Source organism: Vidua macroura, chromosome 19, assembly GCF_024509145.1.
Source record: "Vidua macroura isolate BioBank_ID:100142 chromosome 19, ASM2450914v1, whole genome shotgun sequence".
Classification (NCBI taxonomy): Eukaryota; Metazoa; Chordata; class Aves; order Passeriformes; family Viduidae; genus Vidua; species Vidua macroura.
Genome location: NC_071589.1, coordinates 1,534,017 through 1,553,884, shown reverse-complemented (window position 1 = coordinate 1,553,884; position 19,868 = coordinate 1,534,017). Strand labels below are relative to the sequence as shown.

At 51.2% G+C, this 19,868-nt stretch overlaps 1 protein-coding gene across 5 annotated transcripts in view; it reads left to right on the top strand.

Moving 5' to 3' along the window:
• The window catches only part of DNAH9 (dynein axonemal heavy chain 9), an 85,295-nt gene extending 65,427 nt beyond the window's left edge, over nt 1-19,868 (top strand). For all 5 annotated transcript variants that reach the window (XM_053994992.1, XM_053994993.1, XM_053994994.1 and 2 more), the window contains 6 exons: nt 3,163-3,354; nt 3,640-3,831; nt 4,584-4,754; nt 7,729-7,911; nt 14,360-14,749; nt 19,018-19,868. In XM_053994992.1, coding sequence (XP_053850967.1) covers nt 3,163-3,354; nt 3,640-3,831; nt 4,584-4,754; nt 7,729-7,911; nt 14,360-14,749; nt 19,018-19,245 — 1,356 coding nt within the window. In that variant the 3' untranslated portion in view covers nt 19,246-19,868. The remainder of the gene's footprint in view (nt 1-3,162; nt 3,355-3,639; nt 3,832-4,583; nt 4,755-7,728; nt 7,912-14,359; nt 14,750-19,017) is intronic.

Genomic DNA, 19,868 nt, shown 5'->3' with positions numbered 1-19,868 from the left:
CTGCAGGCAGGAGTTGCTTTGCCATGATGTAAATTAGGCCATGTGAGAGTGGCTGGCCCACAAGAGCAGCCCGTGGCAGGGTGCTCCTTGTGTTTATTGCTCAAAAATCTTCCTGTCACAGCAGGCACTCACCCCTGTCCCTCCTGTGCAAGGGAACAGCCCTGCGTGGGGAAGAGATGGAAATATTCCTGGTGCCCCAGAGGGTGTGGATCAGTGTCAGAGGGGCTGTAAGGCCGTGGTTGAATGAGCTCTGCTCTCACCGTGGGACAGGAGCAGGGCAGGATCCCATCCCTGCAGGGCTCCCTGGGAACAGCCCATGGGCCCCAGGGCAGGATGGAGCCAGGGGGGCTCGGCCATGACCCCACTTCCCTCAGGGGCTGAGGGCTGAGCACTCGTGTCGCTGCTGATTCCTGTCCTAGGGACACTGAGTCCCATTCCTGCCACCCTGACACTCAGTCACACACTGCCCTCACAGCAGGACCCCATCAGAAGGCTCTGAAGGTGCTCTCAGCCCTCAAACTGCCCGTTAGGATCGCTGGTGCTGACATTATTGCAGTTCCCATCCAGCTGGGAACACACCCTGCAGATCTTGCGGGGCTGTCTCCTCTTGTGAGAAATCTCTGCTTGGCTTTTGTGGAGCCCCACCTGCCGTGCTGAGTCCCACTCTGGGGCCCCAAACACAGCTGGAACGAGTCCAGAGAAGGCCACTGAGTTAGTCAGAGGGCTGGGGCACCTCTGCTGAGGAGTCAGCTGGGGTTGTTCAGCCTGGAGGAGAGAAGACTCCAGGGAGACCTTCCAGTACCTAAAGGGGCTCCAAGAGAGCCGGAGATGGACTTGGGACAAGATCCTGGAGGGATAGGACACAGGGAATGGCTTCAAATTGAAGAAGGGTAGATCTACACTGGATATTGGGAAGAAATTCTTGGATGTGAGGATGATGAGGCCGTGGCACAGGTGCCCAGAGCAGCTGTGGCTGCCCCTGGACCCCTGGCAGTGCCCAAGGCCAGGTTGGACAGGGCTTGGAGCAGCCTGGCACAGTGGGAGGTGTCCCTGCCCATGGCAGGGGTGGCACTGGTTGGGATTTAAGGTCCCTTCCAACCCCAACCAGTCTGAGATTCTCTCCATAAAATTTCTTGTTATTTGGGATGAGGCAAGAGCAGCCCCAAGCAATTGTGGACCCTGGGCCATGGGGCAGCTCACAGCAGCACTCAGATGTTGGTGTGGAGAGAATCCCAAGCGCAGGAGGGAACATTGCTGAGCAGGTGTGGGGGGAGGCACCATGCAAGGATTAATGCCAGTGGTCAGGGAAGATTATTCCAAACTTATCTACTGCCATTCATCATCCTGAGCTCCACAAAATGTCCTGGAGAACAAGGGAGGGGAGAACCTTCACCCCAAGCAACATTTTCATCCTGGCTCTGCTCATTTCAATCAATAGTAATTAGCATTTTCTAAATTGCTGGAGGATTATGAAACATCTCTTATCAGAAATCCTGAAGCGAGTGGGTGGGGTCCCTTTTACACCTCATTTCCCTGCTTTATACAGAAGAGATGTTCAAATTTAGCTTTCAGCTGAAGGCTACAAAGAAGGCCCTTTATTCTGTGCAGGGGATATTGTTCTGCTTTGTAGCTGAAGAAGAATTGACAACTGAAGAGAGGCCAAATGAGAATGAACTGGGTTGTTCTGGGGATGTTTCCTGAAATGAGAAAGGTGTTCTGCAAGTACTTGAAGCAGTTCTTCATCACAATGCTGATAAAGGGAGCTTAGAGTGCTGCCTAATCCAGGGAAAAGCAGCTTTTGGGATGTTCTTGATTGGCACGTGCACTTGGTCAGTATATTGCACCCTCTAGAGTAATGGATTCCCCCTTTTCTGCACAGCCCCTGAGCTCTGTCGTGCTCTCAGAGGATTAAAGGTCTAACGTGGCATTTTTTTAAGATAAATGCTGGACGGGCTTGGAGCAATGTGGGATACTGGAAAGCATCCCTGCCCATGGCAGAGGGGCTGGAAAAGCATGGACTTTAAGGTCCCTTCCAACAGAGAATTCTGTGATTCTGTGGCTCCCTCCTCATCTTTCTGGTGAGGGATGTTGAGCACATGCAGGTGATGGGGCGTTGAGTGGGTGCACGTGTCCTTCCCTCCCTGTGCGTGTTCCCGTGCAAAGGCACTCGGAGCTGGGAACAGTAAATGTTAAGTCAGAAAATACTTGCTAGAGTTTGCCAATAAATCTGCAATGCAAAGCCCCTGACTTTGAAATACACGTGTGCATGACACAAAAATGAACTGGAGGACAATTTGATCGGCCTCTTGCCCCAGGTAACAAGTGTCAGCAGGGGAGGTTCAGCTTGGATGTTAGGAAAAATTTCTACAGTGAAAGGTTGGTTAAGCTCTGGAACAGGCTGCCCAGGGAAGTGGTGGAGACACATCCCTGTAATTGTTCAAAAAAATACGGTTCACAATTAGTTGTGCATGGGGGTGTTTGATCGAAGCTTGAACTTGATTTTTTGGGGGTGTTTCTGAGCCCTGGCCTCTGAATCTGTGATTCACCCTGTCCAAAGCCTGGCGTGTTTGGGTTCCCTGGGAGTCGCTGAGGCTGAGGGCAGCTGTCCTGTTGTTATAAATAGAGGCGAATAATTTGTTCAGCCTTTCAAGAGTCAATCAGAAATTTATTGGTTACAGCAAGCGATGGCAAGCAAACAGTGCTGGGTGCAGCCGGGGAGTCCCCGCTCCGCAAACGGCTCACCCTGTTTCCCCCTTCCCACAGTCTTTTTATACTCTTTTTCTTCCGTGTCTGTGGTATCTCTGGGTGTACTCTGCGCTTGTGCCCTCTGTTGCTAGGGGGTCTTCTTCTACTCTCTGTTGGGCGTTTGACGAAGGCTCCTCTCTTCTTCCTTGGTGAAAATCCACGGCCCCGTAATGGTCTTCTCCATATAAGGTTATATGTTATATGCACCTAAGTTCTAATTACACAACTAGCTTAAGTAATCAACATACTAGCTAGTTTCTGCCTGTCGGTTTTCTGTTATCTACACAAGTCTTCTCCTTTGGTTCTCTGTTATCTTACACAAGGCTTCTCCTTTGATTTTCTGTTATCTACACAAGGCTTCTCCTTTCTGTCTCGATGAACAAAGAGTCTTTTGTAACTTATCACACTGTGTTGCAGGACACCCTGGAGATGTGCAGCCAGGAGAAGGAGTTCAGGAGCATCCTCTTTGCCCTGTGCTATTTCCACGCGGTGGTGGCGGAGCGGCGCAAGTTCGGCCCCCAGGGCTGGAACCGCCCGTACCCCTTCAGCACCGGGGACCTCACCATCTCTGTCAATGTGCTCTACAACTACCTGCAGGCCAGCTCGAAGGTGAGGACACCACGGTGGGGCTTTCTGGGGGCTTTGGACCACCAGGGTGGCCTGAAGCCGTCCGGAAATGCCATTTCCTTGGCGTCTTTGGGTTTCAAAGTTTGGGGCGCTTTTGGGAGGAGTTGGGAGACCTCAGCGCCACTCGCTCAGTGGGGAGCGGCACTGTGCTGTGCCCCAGCTTTCCTGGGGCAGGATTTAACTCCTGCCTGATGTTTGTTGGCTGAGGTGGGAGCCCTGAGGGTGCAGGGCAGTGCCTGGGTTCAGCCCAGCCTGCTCCACGCCCAGGTCCCCTACGATGACCTGCGCTACCTCGTGGGTGAGATCATGTACGGAGGTCACATCACGGATGACTGGGACAGGCGGCTCTGCAAAACCTACCTGGAGGAGTTTATTAAGCCAGAAATGCTGGAGGGAGAGCTCTGCCTTGCTCCTGGATTTCCCCTCCCAGGGAACATGGATTATAATGGCTATCACCAGGTAAGCTCTTTGTTTGCTGGCATTATTTATACATGTAAATGGAATGTCTTCCCTAACTGCCCCATAATCTGCCTTAGGAGGCAGGAACAGAGCTGCAGTGTTCCTGCACTGTTCCTCTTATTTCCCATTATGTTGTGTTCCTGTGGCTGTTTCAGCATTCCCCTGGATCAACCAAATCTAATGGTAATTTGCTACTTCATCATGGGCTCATTCTGTTCATGCATGAATAGAGCAACTGTATTGGTGCTCGAGACATAAGTGGGGCTCCTGGAAAATTGCATCCACATACTGTTTGCTAAAATGGCCCTTTCAAGCTCTTTTTATCATCAGTTTCGATGAGAATCACTGAAGGGTCTTGTTGATCTACTTACTGATCTCATCTGCTCTTTGTACACAAATGCAGTAGCAGAGAGAGGCACATCAGGCTGGTTTTGTTCATAAAACTTAACTACTGGAAGCTCAATTCCCACAAGAGATTTCAGGATGCTGATGCTGAAATGCACAGCAGATAATTGCTAGAGAAGGTCCAGCCTGAGACACGAAGCCAGGCTGAACTCCAGCAATTACAGAATTTTCCCAGCAGGAGCAGAAGCAGCTCTGTAAACATTTGTACTCTCCTTCCTCCATCACTTCCCTGGTGCTTCAGCTGGATCAGCCCGGGCTGACCTCTTGGGGCGATGATTCCAGCACTGCAGCTCTGCAGGCGAAGTGCCCTGGGCTGTTCCTAACGTGCTCTGAATGTCTCTGTGCAGTACATAGACGATGCCCTGCCTCCAGAGTCTCCCTACCTGTACGGCCTCCACCCCAACGCCGAGATCGGGTTCCTCACGCAGCGCTCGGAGCGGCTCCTGCGCACCGTGCTGGAGCTGCAGCCCCGGGACAGCAGCACGGGCCAAGGAGCTGTGGGCACCCAGGAGGAGATGGTGAGAGTGCAGAAAAGGAGTGGGGACTCAGGAGGAGATGGTGAGAGTGCTCAGGGGGAATGGGCACCCAGGAGGAGATGCTGAGAGTGCTCAGGAGGATATGGTGAGAGTGCTCAGGGGGAATGAGCACCCAGGAGGAGATGGTGAGAGTGGTCAGGGCCAGTGGGCACCCAGGAGGAGATGGTGAGAGTGCAGAAAAGGAGTGGGGACTCAGGGGGAGATGGTGAGAGTGCAGAAAAGGAGTGGGGACTCAGGAGGAGATGGTGAGAGTGCTCAGGAGGATATGGTGAGAGTGCTCAGGGGGAATGGGCACCCAGGAGGAGATGGTGAGAGTGTTCAGGGGCAGTGGGCACCCAGGAGGAGATGGTGAGAGTGCTCAGGGGCAGTGGGCACCCAGGAGGAGATGGTGAGAGTGCTCAGGGGGAGTGGGCACCCAGGAGGAGATGGTGAGAGTGCTCAGGGGGAGTGGGGACCCAGGAGAAGATGGTGAGAGTGTTCAGGAGGAGATGGGGAGAGTGTTCAGGAGGAGTGGGCACCCAGGAAGAGATGGTGAGAGTGCAGAAAAAGAGTGGGGACTCAGGAGGAGATGCTAAGAGTGCTCAGGAGGAGATGGTGAGAGTGCAGAAAAGGAGTGGGCACCCAGGAGGAGATGCTGAGAGTGTTCAGGGGAATGGGGGTTCCCAGGAGGAGATGCTGAGAGTGCTCAGGAGGAGATGCTGAGAGTGCTCAGGGGCAGCTGCTGGGGTTTGATGCCTGTCTCATCCATCAGGCTTGTCCATGGTTCTGTGTTCTGCCTTTGCCTGCCTAAAGCCCATTTTTTTTGCAGAACATCACCCTGGTGGGATGCAATTTAGTGTTGGCAGTAACAGGACAGTGCCTCTTAATTACCCCGTGCACTGTAGAGCCTTCGTTATCATCCTCTGAAGGTGTTGCAAATAAACCTTCCCTGAGCAGCAGTCCCTGTGACTGGCATAGCAATGGGCCCCTGGCACACTGCCTGCCACCCACAGCGTGCCACCCACAGCTCAGCCCTCCTCCTGCTGCTGCCACCGTGTCCCACCAGCTCCCCAGGGCCTTGTAATTCCTCATTTCCAGCTGAACTCCTTTGCTACTCCTTTGTGTCCTGGGCTGATCTCAGCCCTCCCTGTGGAAACTCACAGCTCATTAAAACATGGCCCAAACATCCCCGACAAGATCTGGAATCAGCCAACACATGCTCAGGTTTTTACTCCTGCAGTCTTAAGGTGCCAGCTCTGCGTTTGAAGATTTGCAATTTAATGAATGGCTAATTGCAGCTCATATAAAGCTGTGGTTTCACACGAGTTTCCTTTGGCTTGGTGTGAAGCTGGGGAACCGACTGCCTTCCCCTAAGGGGCTCCTAGAAGTGCCCATTTTTCAGTTCATACTGGAATTTGAGGTGATGAGAATAATCCAGGGGTAGCAAAGCCAAACAAGATGTTCAGAGATAGCAAATATGAGTTCCTCTTCTCCCTTCCCACTCCTTTTGTTACAGAAACACAAATTAATTCCTCAGCCCAGAGAAGCAAAATGATCAGGGAGTGCCCCAGCAGTGGTGTCACAGGTCGTGGCCACCCTGCAAACTCCTGGTGACAGTCAAGAAGACTCTCACAGGAGCACAGAAGTCCTCATGGCTCTGGGAATAAAATCTGCCTGAGAGCAAGCAGAGTGTGACCTCAGTGCCCTGCCTTGTGCCTGGGGACACGCTCCCACAGCTCATTTCCTTCCTGAAGTGATCTCTGTCATTATCCAAGCTGTCCCTTCCACTTGCTCCTTGGATGGGAGTGAGCAAAGCCTTGTCTCAACTCCACTGAAGGATGTCCAGCCCCTGGTTTGGCTGAGGTGACTTTAGGGAGCTTCCAGGGAAAATGTGAACCTGTCAATTTTCCCGAGGCTCTGACAAGTCCAGTTCCTCCCACAGGCTTCTGAGGTCACCCTACAGCAAACGAGCTGTAATTGCTGTGGAGGAATCAGAGCCAAAGGGACTTGCAGGGGAATTTCAAACCAGCAGATATTTCTGTAGTGCCCCCGAGGTGCAGCTGAGGAGCTTTTCCAGCTTTAGTCACCTGTGTGGCTGCAGTAACAGCCCACACATGGTCACTGCTGTCAGGAGCTGAGGGCTGGGGAGAGCAGCAACAGGAGGAAATCAGAGTGCAGAGTCCAAAATATGAATATCGGTGGCCCTGGCTGTAAAAGTACCCTGCCCTAGCTGGCACTGGCCCTGCATGCCAGGTTTGGCACTTGGGATCATAGAATTTTAACTGTATTATGTGTGCCCAAAAGGTCCCAGCAAGCAGGAGTCTTGCTCGGGTTCCAGCTCAGAAGTAAAGCAAAGCTTTGAGTGAGAGCTTCCACAGTAAACCTGGGAAATGCAGCTGATCCCATGGATAGCAGGGGCTTCATGCCTCATTGTCAGAAAGGAGTTTATTTAATTTTTTTAGACACCACAAAGGTCCCCTTGCATTGGAGTTAAGTACTTAGAGCTCTGAAGAAGCTGTGGTGGTGACCAGAAAATAATTTTGTTCTGTTATGCTTTTCTTCCGTGGCTCCATTAGTCCAGAATGCCAAATTCAGCTTAAAATTCAATTTCATATAATCACCTCTCTCCATCAGTACACCAGAGAAAACCAGCTCATAAGCTGTGTTGTCCTGAGGCTCGGCTGAGGCCCCAGCCCCATCCATCTCCTTGTGAGTGTGACCTCAGGAGAAATAAGAGAGCCAAGAAGAGAAGAGGCAGCCACATGTCACAGGGACATTTGAAAACCATCATTTTGCGAGCCGCTCATCTGACATTAACTTCTGCCAGCATTTGGATTTTAACAGGATGGGGCAAGCCCTTTGAGAGGTGCCCAGGGCTGACAGGGATGGTTTTGGAGACACTGACAGGGCAGGGGGAGGCAGCCGTGAGCCTGGGGATCACTCAGCAGCGTCCCCCTCTCTCCTCCCTCTGGCACAGGTGCAAGCCCTTCTGGAAGAGATGTTAGAGAAGCTCACGGACGAGTTCAACATGGCAGAGCTGCTGGCCAAGGTGGAGGAGAGGACTCCCTATGCTGTGGTTGCCCTCCAGGAGTGCGAGCGCATGAACGCACTCACTGCCGAAATGCGGCGCTCGCTCGCCGAGCTGGAGCTGGGCCTCAAGGTACCCATGGCCTGGAGAGGCTGCCTGGGACACAGAAAAGAGAATAAAGTGGGTATTTATTAAAGGCCCTCGATAGGAACACCGTGGGCAGTGCAAAGCCTCGCAGAGGCTGCACCCAGGATGGATGATTGATGCCCGGAGAGGCTGCCTGGAGCAGAGGCTGGACAGAGGTAAAGGAATAAAGCAGGGATTTATGAAAAGGCCTCAAAGGACACACCTTGGGCAGCACAAGAGCCCAGCCAGGGCTGCACCCAGGATGGACTCAGAGTCCCGAGTTCTCACACTTTTATGAGTTCTGCTCCATTTCCACACTGGGGTTCATTGCCCAATTCCAGCTCCAGGTGATGCAGTCCCACCCTCCCAGGCTGCTCTCCTCCATTCCCTGCTGTTTGCACTTTTTGGGGCTGGAGCTGCAGCGCTGTCCTTGGTTGTGGGGCTGGGAAAGGATTGTTGTGTGTGCCTGAGCTGTGAGGAGAGCTGGCTGACACTTCATGTGGAGTTCAGAGTTATTTCCCAGTGCAGTGCAGAGCCTGGGAAATCTGAAAGCTCAAACTGAAGACATCACAATGGTCACAAGTTTTTTATACAGATAGAAGTTTGGTCTATTGGCATATCAGGGGTTAATTCTCCAATTACAGCTTCAGGTAATGAAGTCATGTTCCCCCAGTTTGCTCCCCCACAAGTCACTTTTGTTTACACTTTTCAGGGCCTGTGGTGTGTCCTTGGATCTCAGGCCCAGAGGAATTGTTCTGTCTGACCAAAATGTGAAGGCAGTTAGCGACATTTTCTAGGAGTTCAGAGCTGTGCACTAATGCGCTACGGGATCTGAAAAATAGAAAAGCTGAAATCCTAAGGCATCAGCAGGAGAGCTGGAAAATCCTGCAGGGTGATGCTCAGGGAATAAAAGGGGTGACAGAGAAGAATTTGCTGCTGGCTGCAAAGCCAGCCTGGCTCCACAGGGCTCACAGGTGGATTTGCAGTGGCACGGTGTCTGCAGGCACACACAGCAGTGCTTGGCTTTTGGGAACAGGGGACAAGCACTTCTGGCCACCCCAGATTGTGCCACAGCAACAGCAGGTCACTCACAAATTGACACATGGCCTACTTAAAGGTGAGCCAAAAATCACACCTTTGTATAAAATGTCCAGGAGTGGGGGGAGCTTGGAACAAAATATCTCAGAGGCACAGGCTGAGCTGAAATCAAAGATTGGCTTTATGTGAAGGCACAAAATGTCCAGAACTGCAAAAGAAAAAGGCTAAAATCACAAGAGTTTTGGAAAATATACAGTTGGGTGTGAGCCACGTGCTTGGGAGTCCCTGTCCAAGGGCTCCAGGGCAGCTGATCCCCACCCTGGTGTGGAACCAGACTCTGCCCAGGACAGGGGTGTGTGTGTCCCCCCAGCTGCTGGCTTTGCCACACCAGCTGGGATGCACATTTCTGGTTCAGTGGGGTGTGAGGGAGGGCTGTGATTGATGCTGCATGCACTGGTAGGAGAAGTCACCTCCTGCATCCCCCCCAGGCACTCAGTGGGACAAAACAGAAAAGGCTCTGACTGCCCCTTAGGGATGAGCCAGAACGGATCAGGGAGTGAGGAGCTGCCTGGCAGTCCTGGTGCCCTCTAACAGCACTCCCCCTGCACCTTGTCACCCCCAGGGACCCCTCCCCACGGCCAGCTGCTGTCCATCCCTTGGGAAGGCACAAGTGCAGCACAGGAATGCAGCCTGGAGCTGGCAGAACAAAGCCTCAGCACTGCCCTGCTGCCTGCCCTGCCTCTCCCTCATGCCACAGCAGGGCCCTGGGGGATCTCTAGGCCATCAGACAGTGGGCATCCCCTGCTCCATCATGTCCTGATCCCTTTTCGTGGGGATGCTGAGCTCCCAGCCCTGGTGTGCACAGCGTGGCTGAAGGGTCTGGGCTTGGACCCAGCCCGTTCATAGGAGGAGCTGAGCGTGAGCAAGGAGGGCCTGCCCTGAGGTGGAATCACATCTCAAACCTCTCCCAGGGGCAGCTTGGAAAAGAAACCTTCATCTGCCCACGCTGCATGAGGAGGGGCAGGCTTGGCTTGGGGTTTAGGCACCAAGCTGCTCCCAAACCCCAGCTGCAGCCTGGAGGCAGCAGCTGCAGATGTGTGTGTGCTGCATTTGCTGCTGGTGCTTGTTAAAGCAGAGATATCCCTGACACAGGTGGTGGGTCAGGGTGTACAGCCCGTTTTGAAAGAAGCTGATATTTATGTAGTCAATTATCATAAACAGATTTCTCTTATTTTCTAGCATAAGGCACTGGAATTGAAAATTCCATTTCCTGAGACAGGTAAACAGAAGTGATTTAATGTTTCAATCCCAGAGCCCCAAATAAGATATAATTGTGACTTGGACAAGGGGTGGCAATTAGATTTAATGGGGGGAAGAATGTGCTGCTTAATATTGCTGGGGGAACCAGGGGATGCAGAGTGTGCAAATGAGCCACAAACAAAATTAACCACAGCAATCTGTAACACAGGGTGCAAAGCTCTCCCCAAACCCTGCCACACACCATGGCAGGGAAGGAGATGGGCTCTGCAGAAAAGGCTCCTCACAGGGCTGCAGCAGCCTCAGCCCCTGAGCTGGGATGCAGAGACATCCTGGGGCTGGAGGAGAACAGCAGAGCAGAGCAGCATTTGGCATTTCTGGTGTTTGGCAAGTCTGGTGTTTGCTGCAGAGGCACATCTGAAGGCTCTGAGAGGCCATCAGTGGGCAATTCCAAGAACCATGGAGTCCTTAAGGCTGGAGAAGCCCTTTGAGATCACCAAGTCCCACCACCACCCCAGCAGCACCACCGTGCTCACCCCTAAACCTCAGGTGCCACATCCAGATGTTTTTTTGGCCATTTCCAGGGTACTTGGGCTCAGTTGGTGCTGACCCCACCAAGGTTGTGTGTTCAGTCCCTGGACAGGCCATTTACTTAAGAGTTGGACTCGATGGTCCTTGAGGGCCCCTTCCAGCTCGGAATATTCTGTCAGCCTGTGGTTGGTGACTCCACCACAGCCTGTTCCACTGCCTGAAGAAAGCTCTCCTGACATCCACACCAGGTTTCCCCTGGCACAACTTCAGCCCAGGTCTTGTGTCTGCAGCCAAAGCTCACGTGTGGGTCCCTGCAGAGCTGAATTAGATCTTGTGCATGACCCAAAGCCCTGCTCAGCATCCCTCATGTCACCTCCCACACCTGGGGGACCACAGAGCAGCCAGAGGGGGCTGATGGCTCTTCCTGATGCTGCCCTCACTTGACTCTGGCCTTACACTGAGGAAATCCTGCTTTAATTGCCCTTTCCTGACAATTAAAGAGCTGTTAAGGCTCGTTCATCTCTGGGGCTGGGGGCCTGCACTGACAGCACTCAGAGGAGGAGAGTTTACAAGCCAGGCCCCACAGAGCTCAGGAGAGAATAAATAAAGCCCAGAGAAAACAAGGCTTATTGTTTTTAACTGACTGAAGGATCTGCCAAAGGAAGGCGATTTAGAAATGTCACGCCTAATTTGAATTTTTGAATAATTCATCGTGTCGTGGTAGCGGAAAGTGATTGTTTGGTCCAAAAATAGGAGACATCCCATTAGGAGGAAGAGAAATTGCAATAGACTGGTAGCCATCAGAAATAACTGGCATGTTGCATTTCAAAGCCCTTTGTTCTGGCTGGCTTGGATGGAACCAGAGCCTGGGCTGAAGCACTTGCATGTTAATGTTGTACCAGCCTCATTTTTTGCAAGCAGATCCTCTGGTTTGCAATTTGAGTGAAGGATGAGCCTCCAAAATGAGGATAATATATATTGTAAAATAACAAAGACCAAATTTTGATCGGCAAGCTGGGTATCAAGTGAAAATAACCTGAACTGAGGAAACAGTTTGTGCCTGTAGTGTGTTCATCTTGAGGGAATGGCTGCAGGCTGATTAGGACTTCCTTCAAGGGTGTCTTTAAATGAAAATTACTCCCAGCGTTTGGGAAAAAAAAAAATTTAAAAAGTAACTTGAATAATTTCCGATGCACTTTAGTATTCAGCATCTGAAATGCAAATTTATGCATAATTGTGTTTGGACAACTCTATGAGATTGCTGCTGTAGATGCTTTGAACCCTCACAGGAGACTCAAAGCATGCTTGAGTGCGCAGGCTTTAAAAATTGCTTTTCTCAAGCCTTGCTGAGAATTACATTTGCTAATTCATTTGTTTCCTGAAAGTAAAACTAGACATGATATATGATTGGGGGGGGGGGGGGTGTCTTTAAATCAATTTGGCTGCTTGCACACATTCTGCCATATTCTTACCCACGTCAAAACACTTCCAGGAGCACAAAAGGCTCCTGATTCAGAGTCCTGCTGTGGCCAGTGCAGGGCTTCTTGTTCTTCCTGCATGGTCCTGCCATGGCTTCAGCCCAGCCCGTTGATGGTTCCTCTTTGTGTCCAGTTTCTCCAGAGGATGGAGATCATGATGGAGATTTCGGGAGGTTGTTCCTCATATTTTAGTGTTAACTGCAAGTGCTGCTTCTTCCAGCTTTTCATTTCACGTTATTTGCTGTTGTAGCTTCGAAACCCATCTTAAACCCTTTGTACTCAGGATTTTCTCCATCCACCAGAAATCTGCTCTCCAGGATGTCTCTGCATCCCAGCTCAGGGGCTGAGGCTGCTGCAGCCCTGTGAGGAGCCTTTTCTGCAGAGCCCATCTCCTTCCCTGCCATGATGTGTGGCAGGGTTTGGGGAGAGCTTTGCACCCCGTGTTACAGATTGCTGTGGTTAATTTTGTTTGTGGCTCATTTGCACACTCTGCATCCCCTGGTTCCCCCAGCAATATTAAGCAGCACATTCTTCCCCCCATTAAATCTAATTGCCACCCCTTGTCCAAGTCACAAAGATATGGCTGGATTTGGTGATATTAAAGGTCTTTTTCAGCTGTCAGTGTGTCCCACAGGGCATGGTCAGCACGGGAACAAGCTGCAGAGATCTTGAACTGCAGGGCTCTGACAAGCATTGCTAAACAACTGCGGGGGCTGCTTTAAGAAGATTTCAACTTTTGCTAAAGCTTCATAGATTTTTGTGGCCCCAGCAAAGGGCACCTCTGCTGACCCCACGGCTGGAGGCACTGAAGTCCTGTGAAAGAACAGTTGGAATCTTTTAATGTGAATAGACTGACCCAATTCCCTCCCCCTTGTTCTCAGCAATGGCTCAACTGATTTTAGTTAATCTTTCCAAAAACACTTAGCCCGAGGCAAAGAGAAATTGTAAATGAGATAAATTTTGGCAAAGTGATAAGGGAACAAAAGGAAGTGCTTAGAATGGAGAGCAGTGATCGCCATTATCTGTGGGTCTCCAAAGTTCTGGGGGTGTTGTACCCCTCCAGCTGAGCACAGAGCTGCAGAGGTTTGGACTGTGGAGACCATTTCATACACACACAGGATCACAGAATCACAGAATAATGAGGTTGGAAGAGACCTCTAAGATCATCAAGTCCAACCCATGCCCCAACACCTCAACTAGACTATAGCATCGAGTGCCATGTCCAGTCTTTTTTTTATGAGGAAAGCTGAGCTGCATTTGCAGGTTTTCTCTTTGTATCCTGCTTGGGTGAGCCTGCTTGAGTGAGCCAGAATCACAGAGGAGTTGGTCAGGATATTGTCTGCTCCAGCCCCATCCCAAGCAGGGACAGGCAGAGCAGGTTGTTCTGGACCATGCCCTGGTGGGTTTTGAAAATTTCCAAGGATGGAGACTCCACAGCCTCTGTGGACAACCTGTTCCAGTGTACTGCCACCCTCACATTTCATTTCAGTGGAATGTCCTGGAATTGAGCTCTTCTGGCAGAAGTGATACAGGTTTCTAAAAGCTTTGAAACTAATTAATTGCTGCACAAAGGAAAAGTCAAACCTCTCTCTTTATCTCACTTGGCTGAATCATATCTTACTTTGTTGTGCTCCTTCCCTGCTGTGGAAGGAGCTGTGATTACATTTGCAGACAACATGTGAAGTCAAAAAGAAAATCTTGCACTGCAAAGCAGCAAATGAGGGGAGGAGTGAGGGGAAGTGGAGGAGAGTGGGGGGATAGGACTCAACATAACAAATATTTGGACAGTTTTAGAGTAGATCATCAGAGACTCCAGTATCCTGCCCTGGCAGTGAGTGAGAACAGCTTTGCACCCCTGAAAATCTGCCAGTCCATGAGGAAAAACAGAAATAACACCAAGACAACCAAGGGATACCCCTGCTGCTGTCACTATAAACAGCTTTTCCTCCCAGCAGTATTTTTACAGCAGGATGCAGGAATATGCAATAGAAAGTGTGCAGGAAACCCCCAAACTCATGAAGTCACCCAGAGCACGTGGCCAGCAGTGTCCGTGTGGGACTCTGTGCTCTTCCTCGTGCCCTGGCCCAGCTCTGCTCCCAAGCAGGCTCTGCTGGGCAGTGCTCAGTGCTGACTGTGCCCTTTCTCACCAGGGGGAACTGACCATGACCAGCGACATGGAGACCTTGCAGAACTCCCTCTTCTTGGGCACGGTGCCCGAGTCCTGGGTGAAGAGGTCTTACCCTTCCACGGCCAGCCTGGGCTCGTGGTTTGCTGACCTGCTGGCTCGCATCAGCGAGCTGGAAGCCTGGACCAGGGACTTCTCCTTACCCTCCACGCTGTGGCTCGGAGGGTTCTTCAACCCCCAGTCCATCCTGACGGCCATCATGCAGACCACGGCCCGGAAGAACAAGTGGCCCCTGGACAAGATGACGTTGCAGTGCGACGTGACAAAGAAGAGCAGAGAGGATTTTGCCAGCGCTCCTCGTGAGGGGGCCTATGTCCATGGTCTGTTCATGGAGGGAGCACGCTGGGATGCTCAGGTGAGCTCTGCAAGGCTCTGGGGGGTGAGGGAGAAGCCACAGGTGTGGCCCTGAAATTCTGATCCGGCGCTCTCCACTTATTTGTCATGAATTATCTCCCTCTCTGCAGTGGTTTTCCATGAAGGGTAGGAAATCAGGGAAAGCTGTGCCCTCCCTGATGGGGAGTTCAAAGCTCCAGGCTGTTTTCTGCTCTGGAAATGGCCTGAATTGGGGCTGGGGAGCCACAGGCAGCCGGGAACATTGGCAAGGGCTCTGCTGGAAGATGGATCTCACGTGGGTCAGGTCAGATCTCTGCTCTCGTGCTCTGGGCTCTGCTCACAGCAGCAGAGCAGGGACCAGAGCTCCCAGCTCTGCCCCCACAGTTCCCTGGCTGTTCCCTTCTCCACAAACAACCCTTGGGGGATCCCAGCCCCTGCCACAGGGAACACTGGATTTCTGCTGCCCTAAAAACCTGACAGAAATCAGCTGGACACACCAGAACAGAGAGAGATTTTAAAAATTCCTGGTCCTGCATGTCAAATACCCCATTTAAGCACATTCCAGTGCCTGCTGTTATGTTTTCTTTGCCACTATGACCAGAAAATGAGTTCTGTCTGGGTTTTACCCATCTCCAGGCAATGCTGGAAGTGAAGAGTGAGAGGTTTTTGGTGGTGCAAAGCCAGAAATCTTTGGGAATACTTGGCTTCTCCCCTCTGCCTGCTCCAATAACTGGTCTGGGTGATTGCATCCAGCAGTGGGAATTGTCTTCAGAGACCATCCCAACACCAGTAAATCTGTTTTTCTGATTACATTTACCTTGTGATTGAAAGATACTGAGCAATTATGTTCATGGAGCCATTCATAATCTCTGGGTATCATGCTTCAATGTATTTCAGAAAGGAAAAGGATATTTTTATGGGTTGCTGCTCCCACTGAAATATCATTTCTACCTAGTGGAACTATTCCTTTTACCTATAATCCAGTGAGTGCCAGTGTGCATTAATGGATGCAGGACTTTTAGAACAGGTGCACAACTCTTTTGGGTTGTGTACTCCTTCCAAATTAATCCTCTGATAAAAATGGCAGGCCATGTTTAGAAGAATTCCTCTGGGGAACACCTCCACTTTTAAAAGAATATTTCACATTTAGATTGTGCCTCCAAAAAAGGAAAGAGTCCTTCTATGTTCTGCTACTCACATTTTTCTATTTATTTAAACATTTATGTTTGCCCTTGGGTGTCTTAAATTTATAAAACATTCATTACAAAACAGCAGGCAGCTGTTAGATGAAATGAAACTAAGCAGATTATTTTGGGTGCAAATGATCTCGTGCTGCAGCCCTGTTAAAGTCACTGGGACTCAGTGACAGTCAGAAGGATGCTGTGGCTGGGGATGCTTGGAGACATTTTATCTCAAACTGCTGACAGATTCTTGGCTTTCTTGCCCTCTGCAATAGAGAGTTTGATGCCAAGAGCGTGCCCTGCCCCTGCCCAAGGGGGTTGGAGCGTGGTGGGACCAGGGCAGGGGTGGGTTTCACACCACGTGTGCTCCACGGAGCTCTGGCTGCTGTGCACAGCACAGCCCCTGCCATGGAACCACAAGATCCCAGACTGGCTTGGGCTGGAAAGGACCTGAAAATCAGCTCATTCCATCCCACCATGGGCAGGGACATCTTCCACTGTCCCAGGCTGCTCCAAGCCCTGTCCAGCCTGGCCTTGGGCACTGCCAGGGATGGGGCAGCCACAGGGCAGGGCCTCACCACCCTCACGGGGAAGAGTTTTTTCATTCCCCTTGTCCAGCCACAGTGGCTGAAGCCACTGACCCCATCACTCAGGGACCACCTTGGAGTGCTCCGTGCTGGCTCCATGTCCCTTTCCCTGCTGGCTCCATGTCCCCTTCCCTGCTGGCACCATGTCCCTTTCCCTGCTGGCTCCATGTCCCCTTCCCTGCTGGCTCCATGTCCCTTTCCCTGCTGGCTCCATGTCCTTTTCCCTGTTGATTCCATGTTCCCCTTTCCCTGCTGGCTCCATGTCCCCTTCCCTGCTGGCTCCATGTCCCCTTCCCTGCTGGCTCCATGTCCCCTTCCCTGTTGACTCCATGTCCCTGTCCCTGCTGGCTCTGTGTCCCTTTCCCTGTTGACTCCATGTCCCTTTCCCTGCTGGCTCCATGTCCCTTTCTCTGCTGGCTCCATGTCCCTGTCCCTGCTGGCTCCATGTCCCTTTCCCTGTTGGCTCCATGTCCCTTTCCCTGCTGGCTCTGTGTCCCTGTCCCTGCTGGCTCCATGTCCCCTTCCCTGCCCCAGGTGACTCCATGCCCAAGGCAGCCAGGCCGTGCTGGGGTCCCTGGGCCAGCTGACCCCAAAGGGGCTGTGGTGTGAGGAACCAGTGCTGGGAGCCTCCCCGTGCAGGGCTTGCAGGGCTGTGGGTCACAGGGGCTGGGTTTGGGCCCGTCTGTCACCACCCCTGGCTTGTGACAGCTCTTGGTGCCCTCAGCCCCGGTGACAAGTGGCACTGCCCCACGGCCACTCTCAGCTGGCTGCTGGCAGCCTGGGACAGGCAGAAGTGAGGGATCCTTTAGGATCTGAGGCTGAGCTCTCCAGGCACAGAATGGTGGTTTTGCACCACGAGTGCTGTGCTGCTAGTCAGGAAGAGCTGCTTTCAGAGCAGAATTAATTTCTGATGATGAGAGCGATAAAAAATGCAAATGAGAATCAGCCCAGACATAACAAAATGATATCTTACACAGAGGTACCTCAGGAAGATTTCAGCTCTTGTTAACCTAGAAACAGGTAGAATATCTCTTGGAAATTTCATTTGAAGTATTCTCAGCAGTAAAAAGAAAAGAGAAAGACCTGATTAAAACCCAGTCTCAGAAATGAAAGGTGTGAATTTAAGAAGAGTGCATAATAATGTTTCATAAATAGCTACTTTACAAGGTATTATACGAATTATTTAATGTTTGTTCAGCACGTTGGAAATATAAAATCCTAAATGAGAGTTGGATTTTTCATAGCTGAGCATAACAGATGGCATTAGTACAATTAAACCGAGGTGTGTGGCAGGAGGGATGATTTTTCTTCGCTCGTTATAGAACTAAATAAACTACTGGAGAGGTTGAATCTCACCCCACGACTCTGATCCGAGAGCATTTGGAATAATGATGATATGTGAAGCTCAGCTGCAGTGAGAAGCAGTTTCTTTAGTGCTGAAAAGTTTCGTTTCCATTTCCCTATTTGTTTTCATTTGGTCTCTCTAGCCTCCATTAGGCAGTTTTCCCTGGAAACGGATTGATGTGCAGGGTATTTTATTGTCAGGAAGAGAGAGAGAAAATGCCAGAGAGACCCAAATTAGAGAAGCAAACTTGATTTCTTGCCCTGGCAGGGTTCTCTCCCTCTCCTGCGTTGGGCAGCCTGCTGGGCTGGGCATTGCTGGGAGGAGAATAATGGGACTTGATATTTAATGGTGATATTCCCTCAGAAAAGTCATTTTGAATTCTCTCGGTTGCATCATGAGAGTGGGAACAAGCCTGTTTTGGGGCTGCTCTCCATCCCAGTGGTTTCAGGTGTCCACCCTCCCTCCCACCACCAGCAACACCTCCCACGAGGTGATTCTGGTCTGGAATCCTCTGAGAAAGAGATGCATGAGAATAATCCCAGGATCTCTGAGCTTGGAAAAGATCTCTGAGGTCACTGAGTCCAAGCTGTGCCCAATCCCCACCTTGTCCCCAGCCCCGAGCACTGAGTGCCACCTCCAGCTGTTCCTGGGACACCTCCAGGGATGGGCACTCCAAACCTCCCTGGGCAATGCTTAATCACCCTTTCAGCTAAGAAATTCCTCCTGATGTCCAACCTGAGCCTGTCCTAGCTCAGGTTTTCCTCTTGTCCTGTCCCTGTTCCCTGGCAATAGGACAAGAGGAAATGGCCTCAAGCTGCACCTCGGTAGAAACCAGGAGAAGAGAAGTGAAACTTTGTTGGTAATATGGCTGGACAGGGCCAGGGACACTGTTCCCACACGAAGTCCAGCTGGGATGTGAGGGTTTGAGCATCTGGTGGGAGTGCAGGCAGCTGGAGCCTTGAGATGATCTATGTTGAGGAGGGTCGTGGTGAGACAGGGGGCTCTTGGATCCAGACCTCCTTCCTCGAGGAGGCTCATCCAGCCCCTTGACCCTGGAGAAGCTGTTTGCACCTCCCCAGCAGGAGCAGCTTGGATAAAGATCACGGGGGCTCAGGTGCATCAGAGAGTAGCTGGTGGACACCTTGGAGCTGTGACCTTTGTCTCCTCCTCTCTGCAGGCCGGGACCATCACGGAGGCCAGGCTCAAGGAGCTCACCCCGGCCATGCCTGTCGTGTTCATCAAGGCCATTCCTGATGACAAGCAGGACACCCGGGGCTTGTACCCGTGTCCTCTGTACAAAACACGCCAGAGAGGGCCGACCTACGTGTGGACTTTTAACCTCAAGACGAAGGAAAAGCCGTCCAAGTGGGTGCTCGCTGGTGTGGCCTTGCTGCTGCAGATCTGAGGCACCAGCACAGCCCCTGCTCTGCAAATCCCCCACAGTGTCACACAATTTAAACAACGAAACGCTGAGATTAACCCAGGTTCCATCTCTCTGGTGGACTCCCAAGTTATCTCTGTGTCCTGGGGATGTGACCCAAACAGGGCCTGCCAGGAGGCGACAGAGGTGCAGGGTGACACGTGGCTGCTGTAAATCAATATCCTGCAATTCCTACACTGCTGCACTGCAAGATGCCAGCACAGAGCATGATATACCACACCCAGAGAGTGCTAAACTTAAATCTAGTTTTTATTTCTCTTTGTGATCCAAAGTAGTTTTAAAATCATCCATCAGTAAAATCACTAGCCTTCTCCAAAACGCTTAAATAGTCCAGTGACTTGTGAAATTCTCCAGAATTTATTCCTTTCCCTCATGTTTAATGTTGTGTGTGTGTAATGTTGAAAGCTGGGAGGTGAGCAGATGTTGTGGTTATAAGCTGTGTGTTGCTAACACTCCTGTAAATCTTAGCAACATTGAAAATGGTGTTAATATCCAGTGTGCTTAATGGAATCAATAGTGAAAGCACAGCACAGGGATGATTTAAGAGGAATATGTCGTGATGATAGATACTTACTAATAAAAGTAAT